General features: G+C 45.5%; 9 protein-coding genes across 9 annotated transcripts; 4 read left to right on the top strand and 5 right to left on the bottom strand.

The window, feature by feature from the left end:
- Positions 1-1,931: 1,931 nt before the first annotated feature.
- Positions 1,932-2,540, bottom strand: AOL_s00091g49 (uncharacterized protein; the record flags this gene model as incomplete). Its single annotated transcript, XM_011125807.1, has 2 exons — positions 1,932-2,263; positions 2,393-2,540. 2 exons carry the CDS (start codon positions 2,538-2,540, stop codon positions 1,932-1,934), a joined length of 480 nt encoding a protein of 159 aa, XP_011124109.1.
- Positions 2,541-3,236: 696 nt separating this feature from the next.
- Positions 3,237-4,133, bottom strand: AOL_s00091g48 (uncharacterized protein; the record flags this gene model as incomplete). The annotated part of the gene is made up of 3 exons (XM_011125806.1): positions 3,237-3,655; positions 3,732-4,036; positions 4,093-4,133. The coding sequence occupies 3 exons, from the start codon at positions 4,131-4,133 to the stop codon at positions 3,237-3,239; spliced, it is 765 nt and encodes a 254-aa protein (XP_011124108.1).
- Positions 4,134-5,400: 1,267 nt separating this feature from the next.
- Positions 5,401-6,496, bottom strand: AOL_s00091g47 (uncharacterized protein; the record flags this gene model as incomplete). The annotated part of the gene is made up of 3 exons (XM_011125805.1): positions 5,401-5,429; positions 5,494-5,824; positions 5,906-6,496. 3 exons carry the CDS (start codon positions 6,494-6,496, stop codon positions 5,401-5,403), a joined length of 951 nt encoding a protein of 316 aa, XP_011124107.1.
- Positions 6,497-7,108: 612 nt separating this feature from the next.
- AOL_s00091g46 (uncharacterized protein) lies at positions 7,109-7,815 on the top strand (the record flags this gene model as incomplete). The annotated part of the gene is made up of 2 exons (XM_011125804.1): positions 7,109-7,270; positions 7,330-7,815. 2 exons carry the CDS (start codon positions 7,109-7,111, stop codon positions 7,813-7,815), a joined length of 648 nt encoding a protein of 215 aa, XP_011124106.1.
- A 2,124-nt stretch (positions 7,816-9,939) lies between these two features.
- Positions 9,940-11,176, bottom strand: AOL_s00091g45 (uncharacterized protein; the record flags this gene model as incomplete). The annotated part of the gene is made up of 5 exons (XM_011125803.1): positions 9,940-10,165; positions 10,237-10,342; positions 10,613-10,722; positions 10,800-10,894; positions 10,949-11,176. The coding sequence occupies 5 exons, from the start codon at positions 11,174-11,176 to the stop codon at positions 9,940-9,942; spliced, it is 765 nt and encodes a 254-aa protein (XP_011124105.1).
- Positions 11,177-11,808: 632 nt separating this feature from the next.
- On the top strand, positions 11,809-12,207 carry AOL_s00091g44 (uncharacterized protein; the record flags this gene model as incomplete). The annotated part of the gene is made up of 1 exon (XM_011125802.1): positions 11,809-12,207. One exon carries the CDS (start codon positions 11,809-11,811, stop codon positions 12,205-12,207), a length of 399 nt encoding a protein of 132 aa, XP_011124104.1.
- A 1,164-nt stretch (positions 12,208-13,371) lies between these two features.
- AOL_s00091g43 (uncharacterized protein) lies at positions 13,372-14,127 on the top strand (the record flags this gene model as incomplete). Its single annotated transcript, XM_011125801.1, has 2 exons — positions 13,372-13,740; positions 13,798-14,127. The coding sequence occupies 2 exons, from the start codon at positions 13,372-13,374 to the stop codon at positions 14,125-14,127; spliced, it is 699 nt and encodes a 232-aa protein (XP_011124103.1).
- Positions 14,128-14,314: 187 nt separating this feature from the next.
- Positions 14,315-15,168, bottom strand: AOL_s00091g42 (uncharacterized protein; the record flags this gene model as incomplete). The annotated part of the gene is made up of 2 exons (XM_011125800.1): positions 14,315-14,976; positions 15,027-15,168. The coding sequence occupies 2 exons, from the start codon at positions 15,166-15,168 to the stop codon at positions 14,315-14,317; spliced, it is 804 nt and encodes a 267-aa protein (XP_011124102.1).
- Positions 15,169-19,796: 4,628 nt separating this feature from the next.
- On the top strand, positions 19,797-20,669 carry AOL_s00091g41 (uncharacterized protein; the record flags this gene model as incomplete). The annotated part of the gene is made up of 1 exon (XM_011125799.1): positions 19,797-20,669. One exon carries the CDS (start codon positions 19,797-19,799, stop codon positions 20,667-20,669), a length of 873 nt encoding a protein of 290 aa, XP_011124101.1.
- Positions 20,670-21,207: the final 538 nt, after the last annotated feature.

The raw sequence follows: 21,207 nt of genomic DNA, 5'->3' as shown, positions 1-21,207 counted from the left end.
TTAACAATTGGATTTGCTTGACATACCATCGCGGATTCTCGGTATCAACCAGAAGCTCGAAGATAGTGGCGCTAGGACCTGGTCTTATAGCCTCGCTATTACTGAGCCTGGTAACACTTGCTTGACCGAAAATTTGCGTGGAGAGTGCCAGGTGTCTTTCTATCCCGCCAGTAGAATATAGCAAGAAGGCCCCTATACTACGCAGGGAATGAGATGGGGTGCGGCTATATATTTTTGTAAATAAGCAGTCCGAATATCACAGTATAGAGTCCTAGCTATAGATTCGACTAGATCACACTTATCACTTACCAAAAGGCCGGATAACTGCGCTGAATTACAACTCCGCATGGGATATCCGTTATGTGTGTATCTGACCGCATATTTCATCTTCAATACATAGTCCATTCCAATAGCCTAGCGTCATTTTCTTTTTTTTGTTCTGAAACGGAACCATCTAAACCGATAATATGTCAGCTCAGTTTTGACCCAGCTACCAATGCAACCGCTCGCGCTCGTACGCAAAATGCAGTACAGGGCCACGTACAAGGCCACGTCATTCTCCGCGAAACGAAAGCAAAATATATACTCCCTACGCAGGCCTAAGAATATTTCACAAACACGGTTTGAGCCAACGCCGTCGGGGTTCTTAACCCCTTGAGTTATTGTACGAAGACGTCGCCAGTTAATATTAGACCTGTGTGGAAGCTCGTAGGACTGCTTGGAGCGATTGTAAATAGATATAAAGGTGAATGCTTCCCCCCTATGCTAACTCGCGTTTACAATCTTTTAAAGCACCTAAGTAAGAGGTGAGCGCGGGGCCGGTTTATTTCTAGGCAATTTCACGTATCGTTTTGCTATCATCTTTCTTGATGCAGATCTAAGCCTCTTTGAGGAGGCTTCTTGAAGCTGGTAGCCGGGAGCGGGTATTGCAACATGCAATATGCAGCAATTAAAATCTTTTACGCCTTCGCTCTCCTCGACAAACGTCTTCTCTGCTCCTAGCAAGTTTAAACGTTTAAACACAAGTTTAGGCCCCCAATTAGGTGCTACCTTCTTCCGGCGATTTCGGGTTTAGGACCCTTCCCAATTTAGCGTGGATACGGTGCCAAGTGCGGTTCTATCTAAAATTCAAAGAGAAGGAACCTTGAGAATAGCCGTAGATATAAAACTCGGCAGCCTTCACCATCGACACATTGGATTCATTGCAAGCTTAGGAAGTTTAACATTCTTGAACATCCAGCGGCAATGAAAGCCTCAACATACAGGCCTAGTTATTCAGCAAAGCCAAACTCGAAGAGGCCAATAGCATCCGGTGCTATCGCAGCCATTGTTCTTGCCTCGATTTTGCTAGTAATTATTGGGTATTTTATTTTTAAAAAGCGGAATGACTTAGGTGGTGTTCTGAGGTATGATCTTGGCTACAAATGTCGAAATCATGTTCGCTCGGCTTACCAGACCTTCTCATAGGCGATTTAGAGCACTAGATTCACGTACTTCCGCAAATAGGCACTCTAAACCTGGAGATGAGCATTCTTCCGGAGACATGCATCGGTCCGCAACTGGTTCTAGAGCAAGTGCGGATCGACTTTTCACTATCAACTTGGAGCCACTCATACGTGGATGATTCGATGGGAATCCCCCACGGCCCCAGGGAACAAAGTTTTAGCTAAATCGATGATATAGTATTAAGCTAGCAGCTAAGAGAACTTTGGATGGGGAAATGCTGATTATACATGTCCGTGTTCCATTGATATCAAACTATTAGCGTTGTAGGCTGGGAGTCTATACAAGCTAGACGGTGACTACTAACGTGTGATTTACTACCTTGCAATCGTTATATCCAATCATTAAACGGCCGAGAGCTCGGAGACCGGACAGAGAATTTGAGCTTGAAATTCCAGCATGCTCTAGCGGCAAAGGCCTTATCTCCATCAGAACTCCCCAACTCCAAAGTTTGAGATTTCTCCAAAAGGGGGGAGCGTGATTTTCTTGGGTTCGTCCCCCAAAATCATATCTTCTTTTCCTGGGGTCTTCTTTTGTTTCAACGGTATAACATGATTCTCCCATAACCAGACGGCTAGAGCGTCTGGCTCCGATATGGAGAATCCCAATTGGAAGATGTTAATCTGTGTTTGATGATCTTGATAGTCGACAAGCCCCGCAATTGCCCTTCTAATTTGCATCTGCTGTGAGGTTGTCAAGTTATCGTACCGTAGTTTGATCGGGTCTTCCTCAGAATAAAATTTTGAGAAGGATTCGCGGACTATAGAGATTTTTTTCTATATAAATTAGCACGATATTCAATACCCAACTCTGAATCGGACGCGAGATACTCTGAGATTTGCCCAATCCTTATTTTTTTGAGTTTGAGGGGTACCCTCTCCATAAATACCGTTTTTAACATCCTCCGCTGAAGTTCTCTTATCCTTGTTGGCCTCCCTCTGAGGATACACGGATCTGGCACTTGCTCTAAACGCTGCCTGATCAGCGTCCGGGAACGCTAGTTCCCAGTAACTATAGTATTCCCGCAATTGATCCATGATGGCCGGCCTAATTATTAAATCCCGACTTTGATCCTAATGGTTGTATTGTATGTCGTCGGTGTAGCTTTCTTTTGGGCTTACAAATTTGTTTTTGAGAGGAAATGCAATGTGGGGTATACGCGCTGGTAGCTATAGATGCAGCATCAAGGTGGGGTAAACTCTAAATGAAGTGTTCCACCACTCAACGCAAAAAGTCTGTTGTTTTTGACCGAGCTTCGATATATATAGGTTTCTGACTAACGGCATTCTGGGAACGAGACCGTCTACACATGCATATTTGAGATAAATATGTGAACGTTGCTGAAAATCTAATAATAACTACATGGATATATAGATGAGGCCTATGATTTATTTTAAACAATGAAAATACCATAAATAGACTGGAAAAAATATGGTTGTACGTGGCCAGCATAGGTGATTATCGTCGGGGGAGAATTAGTGTCAATTCCCACATAACATCCCTATAATTCTGAAAGCGCTTTAACCTGAGTGGAAAACCATTCGAAACAGGCATCAAACAGATATCATTTAATAGACAGGCAGATAGGTGTAAAATCAAACGATAGTAGAATAACATTAGCATGTTTACTTGTCGTTGATGCGATAGTTATAAATAAACAAATTGAATTATTTTGTAATTGTAGATATATACCGAAAGGACTGTACAAAGATTGATTGGGCGAGCTTCAGAGTTTAGTTGAAGGGAGTTTCCGTCATTGTATGAGGCTCCGGGACTAGTTCTAGCCAGGCTTTCACCAAATCCGGAGCTTGTAAAAGCATATCCACGTTGCCTTGGGCACGATCGAGGGTTATGGGAGATCCTTTCACGCAAAAGTGCTTTCCATCGACAATATCATCGTCATTATCGACCCAACTGCCGCAAGTTCGATAATATGGCCAAATCTCAGGTACAGCAGTTTGGAGACCGCAATGGTAGTTGATCCAATGATACCTAGGTGTTTGTGAAACTTCATCCCGACTGGCATCAAGGGGGGCTTCGAAGCTGCATAGGGTGCAAGTGTTGACCCCTTTATGGGCAATATCGTAGTGCTGAAGCCGCGCCCATATGTTCTTGAAGATTCGATCACAGTCTTCTTGGTAGCACGAGTATCCTGGTTCGGGATTCATACTTTATTAGACCGCTTCCTTCTTAGCCAAAGGTAATGGGTAGTGGGTTCGATGACATACCGTCGTTGGAAGATCCGTCTGACAGCACTTCTGTTGGACATTGGGAGTCCGGCGGTGTCATGGGATAGCTGAGATTGGCGCCAGTTAAGTTGGACGACAAGGTATTTGCACCCCTTAGATGTTGGATCTGTTGGGTCAATTCAGCGTTAAGTTGCTCCAAATGATCATTTTCTGCTACGAGCCGCTCGTTACGACGCATAGTCTTTGACATGCAGTCGTCCAAGTCGGTAATCTTCCAATATAGTTGAAGCAAGGTTGTATAGGGAGGGGAGCCGTCGTCGGTTACGTCGAAGTCGAAACCTCGTCTACGGATATACGTTAGTAGATAACTTTAGCTTCAAAGCGCGGGAAATTGGCTTACGGGTACTCAAGGGAGGTAGTAGTTGAAGTGTTATGAGCCATTATGTTGAAGAAAAGATAGCTACCTATGAGATCCACTGACTAATGCAAGATCAGGGTGAATCTCCCAATCGGCAGAGCACATCAGTCAATTTATAGAAAAAATTTTGTTCGTCAATCTTTCATAGTCCATGTTCTTCATCACTTCAAAATGATCAACACCTTCCCAAATCAACAAACTGGATAATAGCGGATGCCCTTGTTGGCTGTTTTGGTGTCGAGTAGTGCATGATTGGCTTTGGAGATAACATCTGGTTGTAACATCTACTCGTAATTTCGGATTTTTATCAGCGAGGCTCAGTGGATACCACCTTGTACTAGGGTTACCATGGCCCCCTCAGGCAGATATATTGCTTCTTTTATATACATTTGACACCTGACAAAAGCCCCAGCACGATTATCGAAGGATTGCCGGATATTGGCCATGGGCTCGGACCACGTCACTGTAGTTTCCGTCCAGCGTCTTCCCCTAAAGGATAGAATATTGAGGGAATAACCGACTCTAGGCGGTTGTATAACAGCCTAGAAAAATGGACGAGCGCAGGAATTCCGAAATTTCAACCTTTATTTGAGATAAAAGGTGGCTTGTGGGGGAAGTAACGAGTGGGGCAGAGTCGGAATACCCTAGGTGCTCCAGCGAGAAGACTCTATTATAAGGAAAAAGAAATTTCAATCGATATCGATATTGATACGAAAGGTACCTTTTGATATCATGCGACCCGTCGACAGCCGCTTCGTGGAAACGGGAATACCGCGAACGAGTCAATTTGACTGGGCTACCCATGTATATATGTCTACCTTCGTCAACCTTTGCAACCATTAGCCTTCATCCCAGCTCCAGCTGGGCCCTAAGAGGGTAAGCTCTCTCACCCAGACCTTTGCTTGGTACTTTGGCTGGGTTTGGGAGATTGGCTTGAGACCCGCCAAGAACCGGACGCCGAATGCTTCCTGTGCCGTTGGTCGAATACCTTCGAACTCCCTGGCTCTGTTTTGCTGGGGCTGACAGGATAGACCGCGAAAGCTGATGAAACCAGCCAATTTCGGGTTTCCTCACATCTCGAAAGCCCTCTCTAGGCAGAACTTTATGGCAAGTCTCGCATCATGGATCCAAGGCTGGGACACAAGACCAAACATGCAAAGCACAGGCGAAACCCACGAGAGTTGACGTCGGCTTTGGCCTGTATGTACAGATATTTGCGTGGAATATTCCTAAATGTTAAGACTTCACCAGCGCGGTAAATTTGTGACATAATCATCCCGCCAGCTAGATCTATAGGTCAATTCCTAAGGGGTCCCGATCTTTAATTTATGCGTCATTAATATACATCAAACCGGTCAAGGCCATATAAGTGGCGTAGGTTACCTCTAGACGAATCCATTCTCTTGATTGCTACCATCTTTGTAAAAGCGTCTTTCACCTCGATGGTTCGAACAGAATATTCGAGTTGGCTACCAGAGACCCTTCTCCATGTATGCACTGAATTACTAACACGACAATTTTCGTCTATTGTTAGATGGCAGACGCTGATCCTAACCTGCTGAACGTCTCGCCCCCCGATCACAATCAAAAGTTTCCCATAGATCATCTTGCAAGCAAGCCGCATTTCTGTCTCCGTTAACAGAGTATCAGGGTCCGACATTACTTTCGGGGCAATTTCAAGGATCTGGAGGGTCGGGCTAATGGTGGTTACCGCCTAATTAGATCGCGAAACCAATGATTAACATGAAACAACACTTCAACATACTCGAAGGCACGCTCGAGGGCTGCTTCATACCAGGTCTGTAAGCCTGCAGGGAGGGGCGCCGGTAATTCTTAGAACCTTTAGAGGCAAAACGGGCGAAACGAGTGCGGCGAGGTTATCAAAGACCTTTAACCTACGGATTGGATAGGTTACATGCAATACGGCCAGCGAACCCAGAGACTTCAATGCAGTCATAAGTAACTGAGTGTCGTGGCCATCCATAAATATTGTGAGGTCCGTTATCAAACTAAAAACGGTTGATAGGAGAATACCCTGATCGGGAATGTTCGAAGGCTTGAATGATGAAGCTGGCGATAAATTGATGAAATCAGTAGCTGTTACCTGGGCCCCGTTTATTTCGTTCTCTTGAGAGGTTGATATAAGGAGGTCGTAGAAGGCTAGGGCTCGGTCAGTTATTTCTCGAAGATCATATGCTATGCTCATCAGCTGACCTTTGCCACTACCGACCCTCCCCCAGCCGGTCTGGGTCGTCCGCTCTTGGAGTTCATCTTGGAACCCGTTTGTGCTTGGAAGAGACGTTCTAGTCCCCGCGGCAACAGCTCCAGGTGGGATTATCAGACGGTTGTTAATAATGAAGATATCAGAAAGAGATCTTTGGGGCATATATGGTAATATTCCTCTATCTAACGAGACCAGCCTTCGCCGTCGCTCTTCGATGGGCTGACGTAGTTGGTACCGGAGATGCTTACAGCACTGGCTTAGTAACGCCAAGGATTTGTGAGGGAGATAGGCACAGATATCTAACAAAATTTCCAAGGGGGAATTTGTGAGGTAAGGCATCATTGAGATAACCGCGTTTGGATTTCTTCGTCAATAATCAAAAAGCAGACGAATAGATGAAAGGGATTGACTGATGAAGGTGGGTGATCGGTGGGCATACAAGAGGTGTGGTCACTTTCAGCTTGAGGGTGCCTTAGCATGGGCATACCCTTGAATTTGTATCCCACGATTGCGAAGCCTCGCAATTTGAAAATACTCCATTAGGGCCTTGATAGTCGTACATGCACCCGGTTACGGAAAGGTACCTGATAGTACAGCAAGGCATCGCATTGCAGTTTTGCAGTTTAGCAACACATCGTGCTGTTGCAGTTTGTGAGTTTGTAACCTTTGCCAAGATTTATGCCACCTCACTTAGACCACCCCACAAAAACTCGTTCCAGGAAGCCACACGTGTGCCTGGTGAGGAGTAGGGTTAATCCTTAGAAACCCGAAGGGATGTCATCGTCGGAGAGCAGTCAGCACCCCCCAAAGGTTGTTGACTATCGTTTAGGAACAGCTACTAGGAAACCTACCGTGAAGAATGTCGAAACAGCTTTCCAAGATTCTTTCTGGGACTGGCATAAGAACAGTTTCAGAGCGGTGTTCAGCATTCTCAAGGTAACTTTTGATAAGATTTCAACGCCAACTTATCCACTGTATACTAATACTAGATATAGAAAGAATGCAAAGTTGCAATTCAGGAGCTACAGAGACAGGGAGATCTCTACATCAATGAAATATCAACATATAAGGACCAAAGTCCATACGATCGGCAGCTGCTGTATACACAAGTCAGGGACCAGATCTTAGCAGATCGGGCCGGCGCTGGGCCGCAAAAATATCATAAATATAACGACCTCCTGTTACAAGTTTTGAGTTGTACGAATAAAGACTACCTTTCTTTGGACGAGCCAGGTTGCGGGACGGATAACTGGATGATCGGGATCTGTTTCGATTTGAGGATGCAAAATGACAAAAGAAAAAAGTCTACGAATCCTCGATCGCTTGCAGAAGAAATGTTGGATGAAAGAGACTCGGGGATAGGGTATGCAGAAGGGTCACAAGGGGGAGCATTAGGAGGCACGAGACACTCAACCATTCACGAGATACTTAACCGGGAGGGTGATATTGACCACTCTCATGCCAGCTCTGTCACAAAATGATGAAATATGGAAATATGATCATGAATTCTCAAACACTTGTATGCCGAAATTAACAAACTGTTTGCTATTTCGAAATTTCAGCCTGAGACTAATTTGTTAATTGTCTCGTAAGACCAGGTCCACTTAACCACATCCGTCCAACTGCATTTCCGGCTTGACCGCATTTCCGGCTTGACCGCATTGCTGCCTTGATTGCATTGCTGCTTTGACCACATTTATGTTTTAGCTACATTTCCCCAACTACCGCATTTCTACTTCTGCTACATTTCCTCAACAACCGCATCCTTCCAGCAGGCCTTCTTCCCTCTCCATACTGGGTACGAGACCACCCCATGCCAATAAAACAATCAATCGCACCGAGAATCAGCTGGCTCTTGAGGTAACTTGGCAGACCCTGCTACCGCCATGCGGATTCTTTGCTTCAATCTCAAGCCTCCTTGAACGGGTCAATCATGTATATGCACTATCCTTTGTTTGCCTATCGCCAAAAGAAACCCACATCCTCAAAAAAGTTGCACACATTGTGTTTGTACCATGCATAAATCTTCCCTCTTCACGATTGCAGCCATGGCTCCTGCATTCCATCGCTTGTTATTACTCACAATTCGAGGAAATGGGGTATGCAGGGGATTCTAACATATGACTTAGACCTAGCTAGTGAGATGTGCGGGTACCGCCTGTTTTGTAGAAAACACGGCACGTTGCATGAAATCATAACCTCCAGCCCGCGCTGAAGGAAACTAAAAGAGGTGGCGCTGTTCATTGGTTTCAATTACCACTGAAGGGTGAGGAACGGCGAAAAAGAAAATATAGTATCTTAGATTCGATTTGTCATTCGATCGCTGTCACTATCGACACCTACCACAGGCATTCGAACGCCAAAGTTGAACCCGCGTCCTAATAGCCCAAATCGATCGGTATTGAAGTCTCCCTGGTCTCATACCCAGACCGCACAAAGTGAGTTCCCCCATACATCCTGGACATTTCCCAACACTGTCAACACGGTATTTTTCTTCGGGAGAGCTTTGAAAGTATATACTAGGCTGATGATGGTGAGACCAAAATTAGGATTCTTAGCGGAAGGAAGGGCATAATGGAAATATAATAGCGCGAGACCAGAGTAGTTTTAACACAATGTCAATACCCTCAATAATTCCACTAGTAAATCTATCTGCAGTGGACCGCGGTACCGCGATTAATTTATAAAACGCGACCGCAAAGTCCAACTCATCTGGTGAAACCCAATTCCTGCGTTTGACTGATGTATTTAAGGAACCACGATCTCGAGATAATCACTCGTTCCATATGTCAAAATTATACTCTACCACTGTCAACGTTTACAAAGCCCTTAGAACTTTATCATTTCTATTTCCATAATTGAAGCAAGGTCTCTGCGCAGCCCCGGAACCCGCCGAATCCTCTACCAAAAGCATTTAAACGAAAATTATTTCGGAATACCGCCCAGCCCCAGCAGCTTGAGCCCAATATCCGAGAAACAGCTATAGGGAGTAGATTGTCTACACGGCCTGCGCCAGCCGAGCCGTTGGAGGGGAATTTAAAATCGCACATGAAGCCAAGATCGAAGCCCCAGACGACTATTAGGTGGTCTGTAAGCCGGAGGGAGAACTACACGACGATATTGAAAATTCTGCCCTTTCCTGGCTTGAAAACATTGACAACAGACGGCCCGAAGACTCCTCTAGATAAAAGGCGCTTCCCCACACATGAAGCCATATAAGGTGATTAGTAGCTATAGATTCACCAGCGCTGTATTGGCTATATATCCGCTAAAGATTCATTGATAATTGTTGCAGTGTATACAGAAGTCCTGTAGATCTATATCCCAGGCCATTGCTTTCAGATTTGCGACTTGTGTATATTAATAATTGTACTTCAAGGGCAACAATGCCACCGGCGCATTCTGATTAAGCGCTAGCATCAGTGCGATTTTTAACATATTTTTATACATATAGATGGAGGCAATAGCTTCATAAGGTCCACAAATGGAGTACTTATAAGGTAGCGACAAAATAAATACCGTAAATGTACATAACTACATGCAACTCTACTAATGATATTTAAACATACGCATTGATGCATTAGTACGGGAGCCCTCTGGGAAGCTTAACACTCGGTAAGATCAGCGTATACGCTGTCGACAACATGATCCAAATTGGTTCCAGAGTTCGACCACTCGATCGTTCTATCTTGCCATGCGACCTCCGAGTCCCCGCCACTCGTAATTCTGGAAAGCGGTATGTCACTGGCAGAGTTGCTTGGAGCCCGATAACATGCCTCTAGATCCCCGTCTTCAGCAATTTCGGATTGGATGATTTTTGGTACAATGTTGCTAATAGCGGGGTTGTTAGCCTTCCAATCATTCGGTTCCCTATTCCGAGATATCTGGATGGGAGCACCTACATTCTGGGGTTGCTGCTCCGGCTATCCGAGTTCAAAGTTTTTGCCTTCTTATTCCGGGGCCGGTTCGCTTTTATTGCGTACAAATTGCTCCCTGGACGGAGACTTTCTATATGACGCAACAGTAGTGACAGCACTAGTTCCTCAATTTTGAAAAACAGTATCGCGGACTAATTGGTTTCGGCCGAAGCCAGTCAGTATGGAGATCCAATAAGTGGGTTAGCAGTGACTTGCATGACCATCTAGAACCAAATCTCTTTCAAGTAACCTCCTAAACCCCGGCGTAACCGAAATGCACACACTAAGGATTAAAAAAAAACGACTCGAGCAGCGACGTAGCATTGCAACGAAGATTTCCAGCGACCTCCAGGTCGGATACCTCCAGCGTCTGAGGGCGAGGCCACAGCCTTCTGGAAGAATGAATACCAAACTACCGAGGAGGCGCAAAGATAGCCGCTACCATGAGGGCACACCGGACGATAACCCCACCTATGAACACGGACAGGATTTCAACGTTAGCGACGCTTAAATCTCACAGCATAATGCTCCTGAATTCATGGGCAAACCTGAGCGCCGTAGCAGCAATATCCAATATTATAGAGATTATAAAAGTTGAGATAAAGACCACGTCAAGTGTTGGCAGAGAATTTCGCATCGGCATCTACCATCAATCAGTATATATCAAAGACATTTCGCAGATATAACCGATTCTTACCAAGGACAAAAGTCCGCAAATGAGTTCTACCGCCACCAGAGTATCTATTGCTATCATTACTCTGATTTCATGGTGACTTTGAAAGAGTATGAAGATCCGGAGAGCTAGGATTGTCGGCAAAAGAGCCGTTTCTGTGCAGGCGAGAGTATTTAAGTTTAAAAACTTAGAAGACGATTTCGCTGATGGGGGTATCTGGGATAGTCGAAACGGGCCACGAAAGCAGACCATCGCTGCTAGACAAAGACTACCTACAAATACTGGCTCCATGATACAAAATTGGTTCTGGCCTAAGACTTGATAACTAAATTCAGAAAGGTGAGGAGAGACAACGAGAAAGCACTGGTAAGAATCTAGGAGGGTAAAGGAAGTGGGCGACGGAGAAGGGTGGTATCTGAACTTTGATATAAGGAACGCCCCTAACCCGTACCCCCTGCGCTCAAATCCTTTACATAGGGCCGATGAGGGAATTGAAGAGGGGTTGAGGTAGGTTAAGGTAGGTGAAGGTTACTCAAATGTGCGGCTGCACCGAAGCCGTCTTGGCGCTGCCAGGCCCCATCCGGCCCCCTTTCGATCTTTGGCAATAGACGGGGCTAAGATGTGAAACCGAGCCAACTATTGTGACTGATTTGAGCCCTTCCAATCCACACGGGATTCCAGGCCGGAAAAAACATGTATTTAAGCCAGCGTCCGTTCAGAATTAAACTAGTATCCCTTGAGAAATACCTTCAACATTTAACATTACGGCCAGACACTCGCAAGCCTATCCCAACCAAACAACAACTTAATCATCAATCCCGAAAGGTTTAAAAGCTACCATACCCTTCGGAGGCACCAGCACTTGCGAAGAAGTAACCATCGGTATGTCTTCGGAAGCTGAAAATATTAATGGGACATTACACCCATATGCTACGCATAGGTCAAATTCTTCGGTGCGGCGTGTGAAGTCTTCAAATGAAATCTACGCCGCTCCTCTGAGTACGAGACCAGACGATCCTGGATATTTTGCAATCACAATGGTCAAAAAAGCAACTCAAGCGATGAGCACGGCGCGAATTGCCACTGAGAGATTGAATCGATACCTCTATCAACGCGATGCCGCGCAAGAGCAGGAATTTCAAATCACCTGCTGTGACCTGGGACGGAGGGCCTGCTGTCAAAATCTCACCTCTAGAACCCTACCGGATGCGGCTACAAATTTGAATCCTTTGACGTGGTCACCAAATTTACTCTCCAGTCCTTCCCCCACCGCCAAGCCATAGTATTCAACTTTTGCAACACTGACACGAGCTCCAACTATATATGGCGCGAATTAGCAACGACTATGCTCAAGGAATTCTTCGGGCTTTGTCCTAACGCCGTTTATTACGAGCCTACCGGTCAAAGGGATTGGACAAAAGGGGTTTGAGATAACAATTTCGAGCGCGGGTGGAGGAGGATTGGATTGGCTAGGCACTGAACAGGGGTGTACTATGTACAGTAATTGTTTCCAAAATGATACAATGGTTGAAAGAGTGGAATTAGATTGACCTTGTAGTATAATGTGAACTCTTGTTCTTAGAGATACCCGTCTATCCCCGGTTTCCGGCTTGGCCTTGAATCTAGGTGCTTTCTGCTGTGTCAGCTATATGATCAAATCTGTCGCCTTTTGGGATACGTTTTGCATCGATGTAGTCAAGGAAGTGGGTGTATGAAGCCCTTGCCACTAGAGGGCCTTGTGACTAGCACCTACCTTGCTTTCTACATAACGGGAATGCACACCACGTAGCTCATACCAATGTTTTGCTTTTGCCAGCTCCTTGGCATTTTCGGGGTCAAGAGGACTCCCAGACGTTGTTTCTCTGCAGCTCCCTCTTGGGGCCTTATCGGACATGGACACGCTAGATGCCAATTTGACATCGAGGCGTTGCCGTGCGATAGTGAGCTCGTAAAAATAACATTGAGTTACTTTCTAGAAATTGCCCAGCGAGTATTTTCGCGATAGACGACCAGCTTAGTAGAGTCAAATATGCGTCTCGAGATCTCACGACGTAAATCCTCCAAGCTCTTTGGTCCGTCCAGCGTCTGGGACGATGTGGTCCTTGGAATCCACCTTAACCCGTCTTAACCTACATTAACATATCTCAACCCCAGGCACGAGGAACCGCCAACCTAGCATTGGAAGTTTCATACCCATGAATCAGTCCTGTTGTGCTCCGTCCTGCAGAGGATACCCAAGTGGCAATTTTCCAACTCTCTGCGTCTGCGTCCGCGTCCGCCTTCGAGCTCCCTACCCGCTGCGAGTACGCTTAGATATTTAGTATATATCCGAGTCGCAGCGCGAACATGAACGTCTATTCAACGGAGGAATAACTGCTAGGCCAATAGTTGAACTAGGTCTAGACAAACCGGTGTCGGAAGCACTAGCCACTGCGAAAGCCTCAAGGATGGCGCGAAACACATGCCAGAGTCTGCCAAGCCGCCAAAGCCGGAAGCGTAAAAACACAACGCAAAAATCGGGGTGGCGACCCCGCCAACAAATAGGGATCGCAAACTCCTCCAGAAAACGTCAGCGCAGATCAACATCCTCGACCCTACAACCCCCACCTGGAAGCATGGCGTTAATGGCTGATACATGCCGGAAATTCTGGGAAGAAGAAATCGAACCGGAAGTCCTTGCGGCCTATGATGAAGCCTATGAGCACTTCCCTCAAAGGGATGGGCCGCACGACCGACCTCGCGTCTGGTCCTCAACCGCGGTGAGGATAAAACTGTATGGGGCCCCGGAGCGTTCTAGACGGTGGGGGCGACTAAGAGTAGGTGGTTCGCGGTAATAATTCCCTTCCTTAGCGAGTCTATGCTCACATATTTAGACTGCGGTTAGGGAGATTATAGATTCTTTCATCAAATTCTACTTGAACGCAGAAAGCAGTGCAGTTCCCCGACCCATTCTCGGAAAAATCAAATTCTTTAGTATAAAAACGAAATACGCCATACGAATATCAAAAGCCATATACGAAGTGGACGAATACAAAAACCATTTCTCAGATGGTGCACTACACCCACATTACCTTACTGGGTGGCTGTGGGATAATCGAATAGCTACCTTGGTGGAAAAGGCGCCCCTTGATTTCGATCCGAGCTCAAGATACCAAGAGCAGCACTTTCTGCCGTCGATCAAGGAATTATGCCTTTTGCCGTAAACCCGAGGCCGTGGTTCCCTGGAACGGCGCTGTTGCATTGGCATAGATTGTTCTGGCATGTCTTCTCGCCCGAAATCCGTTGGTTTCAAGATATAACATATCAATGTGGATTTAGAATTCTTATACAATCTCAAAGCTATAGCATACATTCTACCTATTTTCAATACCACGTAGACAAGAACCGTCTTTATTTCAACAGCCCCGATTCCCTTCTTACAAACTCGTTTGCTAAGACGGTTTCTATTTTTTCCAAATACTCGACTGGGAGAGAGTCGAGACTATTCATATCGGCAACTTGCACGTATGGGTCACCCCCTTCGTCGGTAAGCCTTTCGTGAAGTTTATTTCCCTCTGAGCATAACCTAGCAACCTCCTGTCTCGTGTCATCCTGGAAGCCGAAACAGTCGATTTCCTGATGGATGATCTCGAATATCCAGTTTCCCTTCAGTAGACCTATCTTTTTCTGACTCTGTACGTCGAAAAAGCCCAATGCCAAGTTTAATAGTATGGTTTTCGGGTCCGGATCTTGAGCATCTAGCGGTAAGTAATGGCAGTAGTTTTGTCTAGCGGGAGATCTTGCACTGGTCGCGCAGCCCAAGAATGTTTTGACGTAATCATGTCCCTTAAGATCGAAAGCCCTATGAGACAGTGTCATAGGTCCCCTACTATTCGCAAGAAGTATCGCGGCACAGTTGTCTGGCGAATGAGAATGGTCCGTCACAGTACCGGCAGGAGTAGGCGGGGGGCTGGTTTTTCGTAGCAAAGGCGCTATTTTTGAGGCCGAAGGAAACAGCAGATCAAGCCTATCTTGAAGTCTATGATTTTCTTCTTCTAGAAATTGAATGTAACCTACTCAAATGTTAGCGTAGTGTATCTATTTAGGGCGAAAAGTTGCTTACCTAGGCGCAAGAGGGACGCGAAAGCTCTTTTTTTGGCCCGATAGAACGCTACAGGGTTAAGCTTCTGTTTCTTCCGGTGGGCGAGCGATTTTTTGGAGGTAGTGCTATCGCCGCAGCGGTATTTCGAAGTCCGGCGAAGCATGTCGAAGAAGGGTTTTTTTTTTAATGTGAGATCATTTATGGGCTTGAAGATGTTCACCTCGCGTTCCTGAGGGACTTCTTATAAGGACCCTACCGGTGTTGCCCAGGCTCCATAAAAGTCTGAGAGCATTTCCTAGGCCCATTTCAGTCTCGGAACCAAGGCCCATTTTGCCCCCCCTAACCCTTTCCCCCTTCACCCCTTCCCCCAACCCGGCTCCTCTATAAAGCATACCATCCTAGGAAATTGGCCACCTTCATCTCGTTTCACGCCCAACTCCCCGATTTGTTAAACGAACTCGACGTTTCTAGGCACCCAGCTCGAAGCTCATGCAAGTTTTATCTGTCGATAAAGTGCCTGGAACGCCATATCAATTACGGAATAAGGGTGGATAAGCGAAATGAATGAACTTGAAGCCAAGGCCAAAGCTGTCGCAAGGCGACGCTGACTAGGACGGGCTCAAAAGGAACTAGGGTAAGACAATCTTCGGCGAGATTTCATACCCCTTGCTTAGGCAGGTCCCCAAAGTTGAGGGAGCCTGCCCTAAATTATCCGGAGTGATCTGTTGCCATAAGTCTAAAATAATGCAAAAACTGCCACCAGCATGCTCGAAGTTTGGTATCGAGAGGAGGATCAGGCTGGTCTCATACCCAGACATCGCAAGGGCTGGTGAGACCAGACCAATATTCATGTTACGCTTCTGCCCTGATTCTTCCAAACTTGAGAAGAGCAAGTTAGTACCCAATGTAACGTTATGGAATACCCAGCTAGACACGAGTTGCTATCATCCTTGCTAAAGATCTTAAGAGCGTCGACATTCAACACGTGGATCACAGACCACGTACGGCCGTCTGTATTTTATTTAATGTCCCTGCATCGGGGTGAGGTTTCGGCACCATGTAGGAGCTTCGGATTTTGATTCCGGGTAGATTATCAAAGACATCCTTTTTCGTTTCGCTCCGTTCTATTCTATTTGATTATTTTCCTAATTCGCAACGGGAAATAGACCTTTGCGAATGCTACTAACTTTAACATCTTGGTTTCTAGTTTGAGAATGGGTCATTAGAGCCCTATCCCCTCGAAGGTGACGTACGGCAATATATCGGGACAAGGAGGATCGAAGTCACACCGCAAAAGCGGTGAAACTGTGCGGGGTTTGCTAGCGGGCTGGTACGTACTGGCTTCTTAGACTCGGTATTGCACTATACCGGGCCTTGCGCTGTTGCATTGTGTAGCACAAGGTACCTTGCCTGACCAATAGGACTGCACCTTAACATACCTTAACCTACCTCTATTCACCTCAATCCCAATTGCGTTGTGCAAATAATTTCGCGAACACATGTTTGACAGTTTGCCTAATCAAGCAGCGGGCCAGAAGAAGGAAGTAGACCCAATTAGGTCACGAAGACGACCTCTGCATTGCCCCAGACTACCACCGCCTAGTACTATATCGATATATCCCGCCTACGGGTCTATAGCCTGCGGTATAAATTCTCCAACTCAAAACAAACCCTCCATACCAGAACTACAGGCATAATACTACAACAGAGTGGTAATCGACAGTACATGCATTAGGCATCGTTTCTCTCTTTGATTCACATTCACACCGTCCATGCACACCGCTAGACACTATCCGCCCTACTAAATCGGCCCACTTTCATATGCAAATATAGCAGTAATTACAACAGCTATAGAATAAAGAACGTAGAAAATGGCAATACGAAACTAATAAATTACGGTACTGTTGAGATTATATTTTCAGGATGTTTTTTGAGATACCTACTACTGTCGTCGTTCGTGGGCGGTGGTTACGTTGACCAGCCTGCTCTGTCCACTTGTGACCTTGCACTGTGCTGCACAGTTCATAATTTCGCTCGAGCTAATGCCCTCCGAGTCTTGTTATCATTGTAAGCTTACGTTACATAGGGTACAATGACGTCCTGGAATCACCTATATAGGCCTATGTAGATGAAGTGAGAGTAAAGCATCCTCGCCCTCGATCTCTAAATCTCCGTAATTTGCTTAGTTTGGAGGCTGGAAAACCCCATCCATCAATTTCAATATGAGCACTAATATTGATTTACACCATGCCGAGCCAGCACCCAAATTACGAGATCACAGACCGTATTACTATAGTTAGAACAAGGGAAAGCATTAACAGGACCAGAAGAAAGGGGCTTTTGTTACGACGAAGACGAAATTATTGGACGAAGTAGGATGCCATGGAGGCCGTACCAGGATCGGACGTTTATTATGTTTGCAACTGAAATCCCGCGGAAGGTGTACTTGTTAACCTTATGGCGAGTGAACGAGAGTGGGTCAGGTGTGCTGGTTGGTGCATGTAGTTGCTATTGGGCTTGGTATTCGAATTGCCACAAGCCCTCGGGACGATTTCATATTATTCCTGAGTGTTTCTTGTAATCCAAGACTCTAGTGCAGATGTTGGATCGCGCTCGATCAGCGATATTCGAATTAAGACGTCTCGACGTCTCAGCTGCGCCTGCTGCTAGATTCGTTACGTTACAACACAGCTTCATGTTGTAGATTTTACTCAAACCTTAGGCTTCAGACGCCAAGGCCCAAGAAATAAAATGCAACACAAGCAACACAGGTATTATTGCGAATATATTGGTCTCGTACCATAGAATATATCTAAATTACAACGACTGCGCATTGCAGCTTTGTCAAAAATATTAAAATATATGCATATATGAGATAAAAGCCTTCCTCAATCGCAATTTTGCTTCCAGTTTTCCAGCACCAGGTATACTTCAATGAGCAGCTTCTATCCTTTTAAACGTAGCCTACAATTGCGCCAATTCCCAATGTGGCCAAGAATTTTGATTGTTTTGGGGGTTCTTTCCTTTTGGGATTTAAGATACCCACTAATTGAGTGCCGTCAACTGATTGTGTAAATTTCAGGTATACTTGTCTTTGAGGCAAGTGTACGAGAATTATGCCCTTGTCCTTTGAATGGGCTGAACCCTGATAGTCACCTACGGGGCCGGTTTTTTCTTTTCGCTTAGTCCATGTTCTTATATCGATATATTATTAGGTTGTAATGGCGGATCCCCACAGTTTGGGGCTTTGCTGGGTGCCGATCCGTCATTCCGTCGTTCTATTCACCGTATTCACCGACATCTAATCACATGTAAGTTAAATCTGTGCCTCTATTAGAGCTTTACGACGTAGGTGATGAGAGAGCAGTGTCAGTAGAATTATGTCTAGGTCTGGCTTTTTTTTCCCTCGTCTGATACGCTTTAGTGGTTGGGACGACGTAATATCATCGGACGACAGTAGTAGGTCACTCTCAAGATTCCTTTTCCTCCTCAATAACCCGTAGCTGGAAGAATTTCGTTGATTCTCGGAGCTCCTTGCCTAGTGGCTTGACCCCATCTCCGCGACATCATACTTGCTTGGGTCCGGTCGAATATCCGCTAGATGTGTCATTTCGCTAAAGTCCTGAAACGAGCGCCATAAAATCTTCCAGGTATCGCCAGCCCTGCAAATGCATGATCTGCTCATCGAAGTGGTCATAGCCTTATCTATGTGTCGTGATTCGATTAACCCGGAACTTCGCCTCGGGGGTTCTACTTCGGACTCAGTATCCGTCAACGTCTCCTTCGGCTCAGATTGTGATCGGATTATGTGTCCGTGGTCGAGTGCGATATACTCATTCTCAATATCGTTCGAATTAGCGCTTGCTGAAGTTTAGGTTGTGGGTTGTCTTATACCCAGGCTGTAAAGAGCTTCTTTTTACACAGATTCAGTGTTTTGCATCTTGATTCTGCTTATTCTTTTATATTTCGAATACTCGGGGCGGGAGACTACCTCAGTACATACCATATAATCAGTTCTAGTTTCTCATGTATTTCCACAACTTTTCCTTAAGCGCTATATGTATACTAGCTGGCCACTTGCGGCGGCGCTTGCACCCTGGAGCTATCCAGCTGTAAACATCCAAAAAAAAAAAAAAAAGGTTGTGTCAATGGAAAGGGGTTCTCGATCGCGATATAGTTGGGCCGCATAGGCCGCCTTGGTCAGTACGAAAGCTGTCAGGGCTACCTGAATGGTTGAACGGGATTTCCACAGCGGCACATTTGGCAACCTTAACCTAACCAATTTAGGTGGGATGCGCTTGGAGCCAACACAAATCTACGATGCATAAGTTATCCAGCTACCCTTGCATCAACACCCGCATGCCAGCAATGTTTTCTTTTGATGCATGGCCAGGCCAGGTAGATGCTACTTTAGGTCCTTAGCGTTTTCATGGTTTGGACAATTCCCGGTCGGTTCCCTCAACCTCCCTCAACCTCCTTTAATCTCCCTTAATTTCCCTCAAGCTCCCCCAACCCCCCCTGTTTCTTATCAATGCAAATTAAGCACGGCGCGGATATTGAGGCACTCGGTTTGCGGCTTAGAGAACGGCATAGGGTTACTAGACCTGAGGCCGAGTGATGCCTAGGTCTGTTTCGAACTATATTTTGTCCCCATCCCCTTCCTTTCAATTGTGAGCCTAGACGCAACTTAGCATCGGACGATAATCTGCGACTCCATAGCTCAACCACACAGGTTCTATTCTCGCCCTGTACGAATACTCCTCCTTTCTCTTCCCAGAATTAACTGAACAAATGGATACTAAAATTCCCGATTTTAGACAATATTCCACGAACGTTGCTCAAGAGCAAGCAATGGAGAAATACTCAATGCTACCACTTGACACATTCGTTGAATACGAAACCTTTAAATCTATATGGCTCGCTATATTTATGGGGGCCAATGTTACCCTTAGCGATATCATGAAGGCAGCGTACCTGGTCATCTATCAACATTTCGAACCTACGAGATCACCACCCCTTTCAATTGATGGTAACTGGGCAGTGTCTCTCTGTCAGAATTATAGGATTTCGGTCAACTGGACTGGTTATTCCGAGGTCTATGACCTTGCCTCACAGCAGCAACTCACTCGTGAGGATCATATGGCCCTACGTGACTTCATCAAACGCTTCCTCGATCGAAAGGATACCCCAGAAATACCGTCTCAAGAAGCCCAAAATTTTGATCAACTTCTCCCCACTGCCAGACTACCATCGGGAACGAAGGGATTCCCCATCCAGGAAATGAAATATCCTCTTCCTGTTCGTTTTACATCTATTTTCACGGGCTCGGACCCATATACCGCGGAAAGTCTCCAGTACTTTTTAAAAATAGCTGCTGAGAATTCTTTTATCAGGAGTCTGAACTTACCAGCTTTTGAGGTGTTTGAGTGCGCCGAAGACGACGTCGTAGCTCAACATGATGTCGTAGCTCAACATGATGTTGTAGCTCAGAGTCTGAACTTACCAGCTTTTGAGGTGTTTGAGTGCGCCGAAGACGACGTCGTAGCTCAACATGATGTCGTAGCTCAACATGTCGCAGCTCAACATGATCCCACACCTCTAGAAATGTGTTGGTTGGTTCCTGCAGACGGAGTTTGGTTATTCAGTTCCACGAATATCCAATAAGGCCCCTGTGGCAAAGGTTTTTGATGAACTGTATAGTTACCCAATACAATAATCTCACAAACTATCGAGGGCCAATTTGTTTTTTCGATTTCAATCCCTCAGAAATTTTAAAATTACTAAATCTATTACACTCCCAGGCCTTAACAGAGGAGTAGTCTGCGCAAAAAACAAATGTATATATTAAATTTATTGAAGTGGTCTTTCTTTGCATGAAAATATTCTTGCAAGATATCCCTATTCGTTCTACGCTGCTCCTTTCCAAATGTGCCAGTTTTAGCCCCGAACCTTCTTAGAATTAGGCGGATACCTGTCGAGGAAGGCGATGGTGCTTACGAGCTAGATCTGGTTATGGAATTGTTCAGTCCCATGCCATAAAGCAGTCCACACATCAACCTTCGGATCTTTATGTTTTATTCCTTTTCTTCCGAACATAGATATAATCTATGTTGGAACTTCGAGCTCAGTGTTTCGCTAGGATATGAAAGAATGAAAAAAAAAATGAAAAAGAAAAAGTCAAGAATGTATTTCTGAGTGGAGT

The sequence above is a fragment of the Orbilia oligospora genome (genome assembly GCF_000225545.1).
Source record: "Orbilia oligospora ATCC 24927 unplaced genomic scaffold scaffold00091, whole genome shotgun sequence".
NCBI classification, from domain to species: Eukaryota; Fungi; Ascomycota; class Orbiliomycetes; order Orbiliales; family Orbiliaceae; genus Orbilia; species Orbilia oligospora.
Note: the sequence above shows the minus strand (reverse complement) of the source record. Positions and strands in the feature narration are given on the sequence as shown.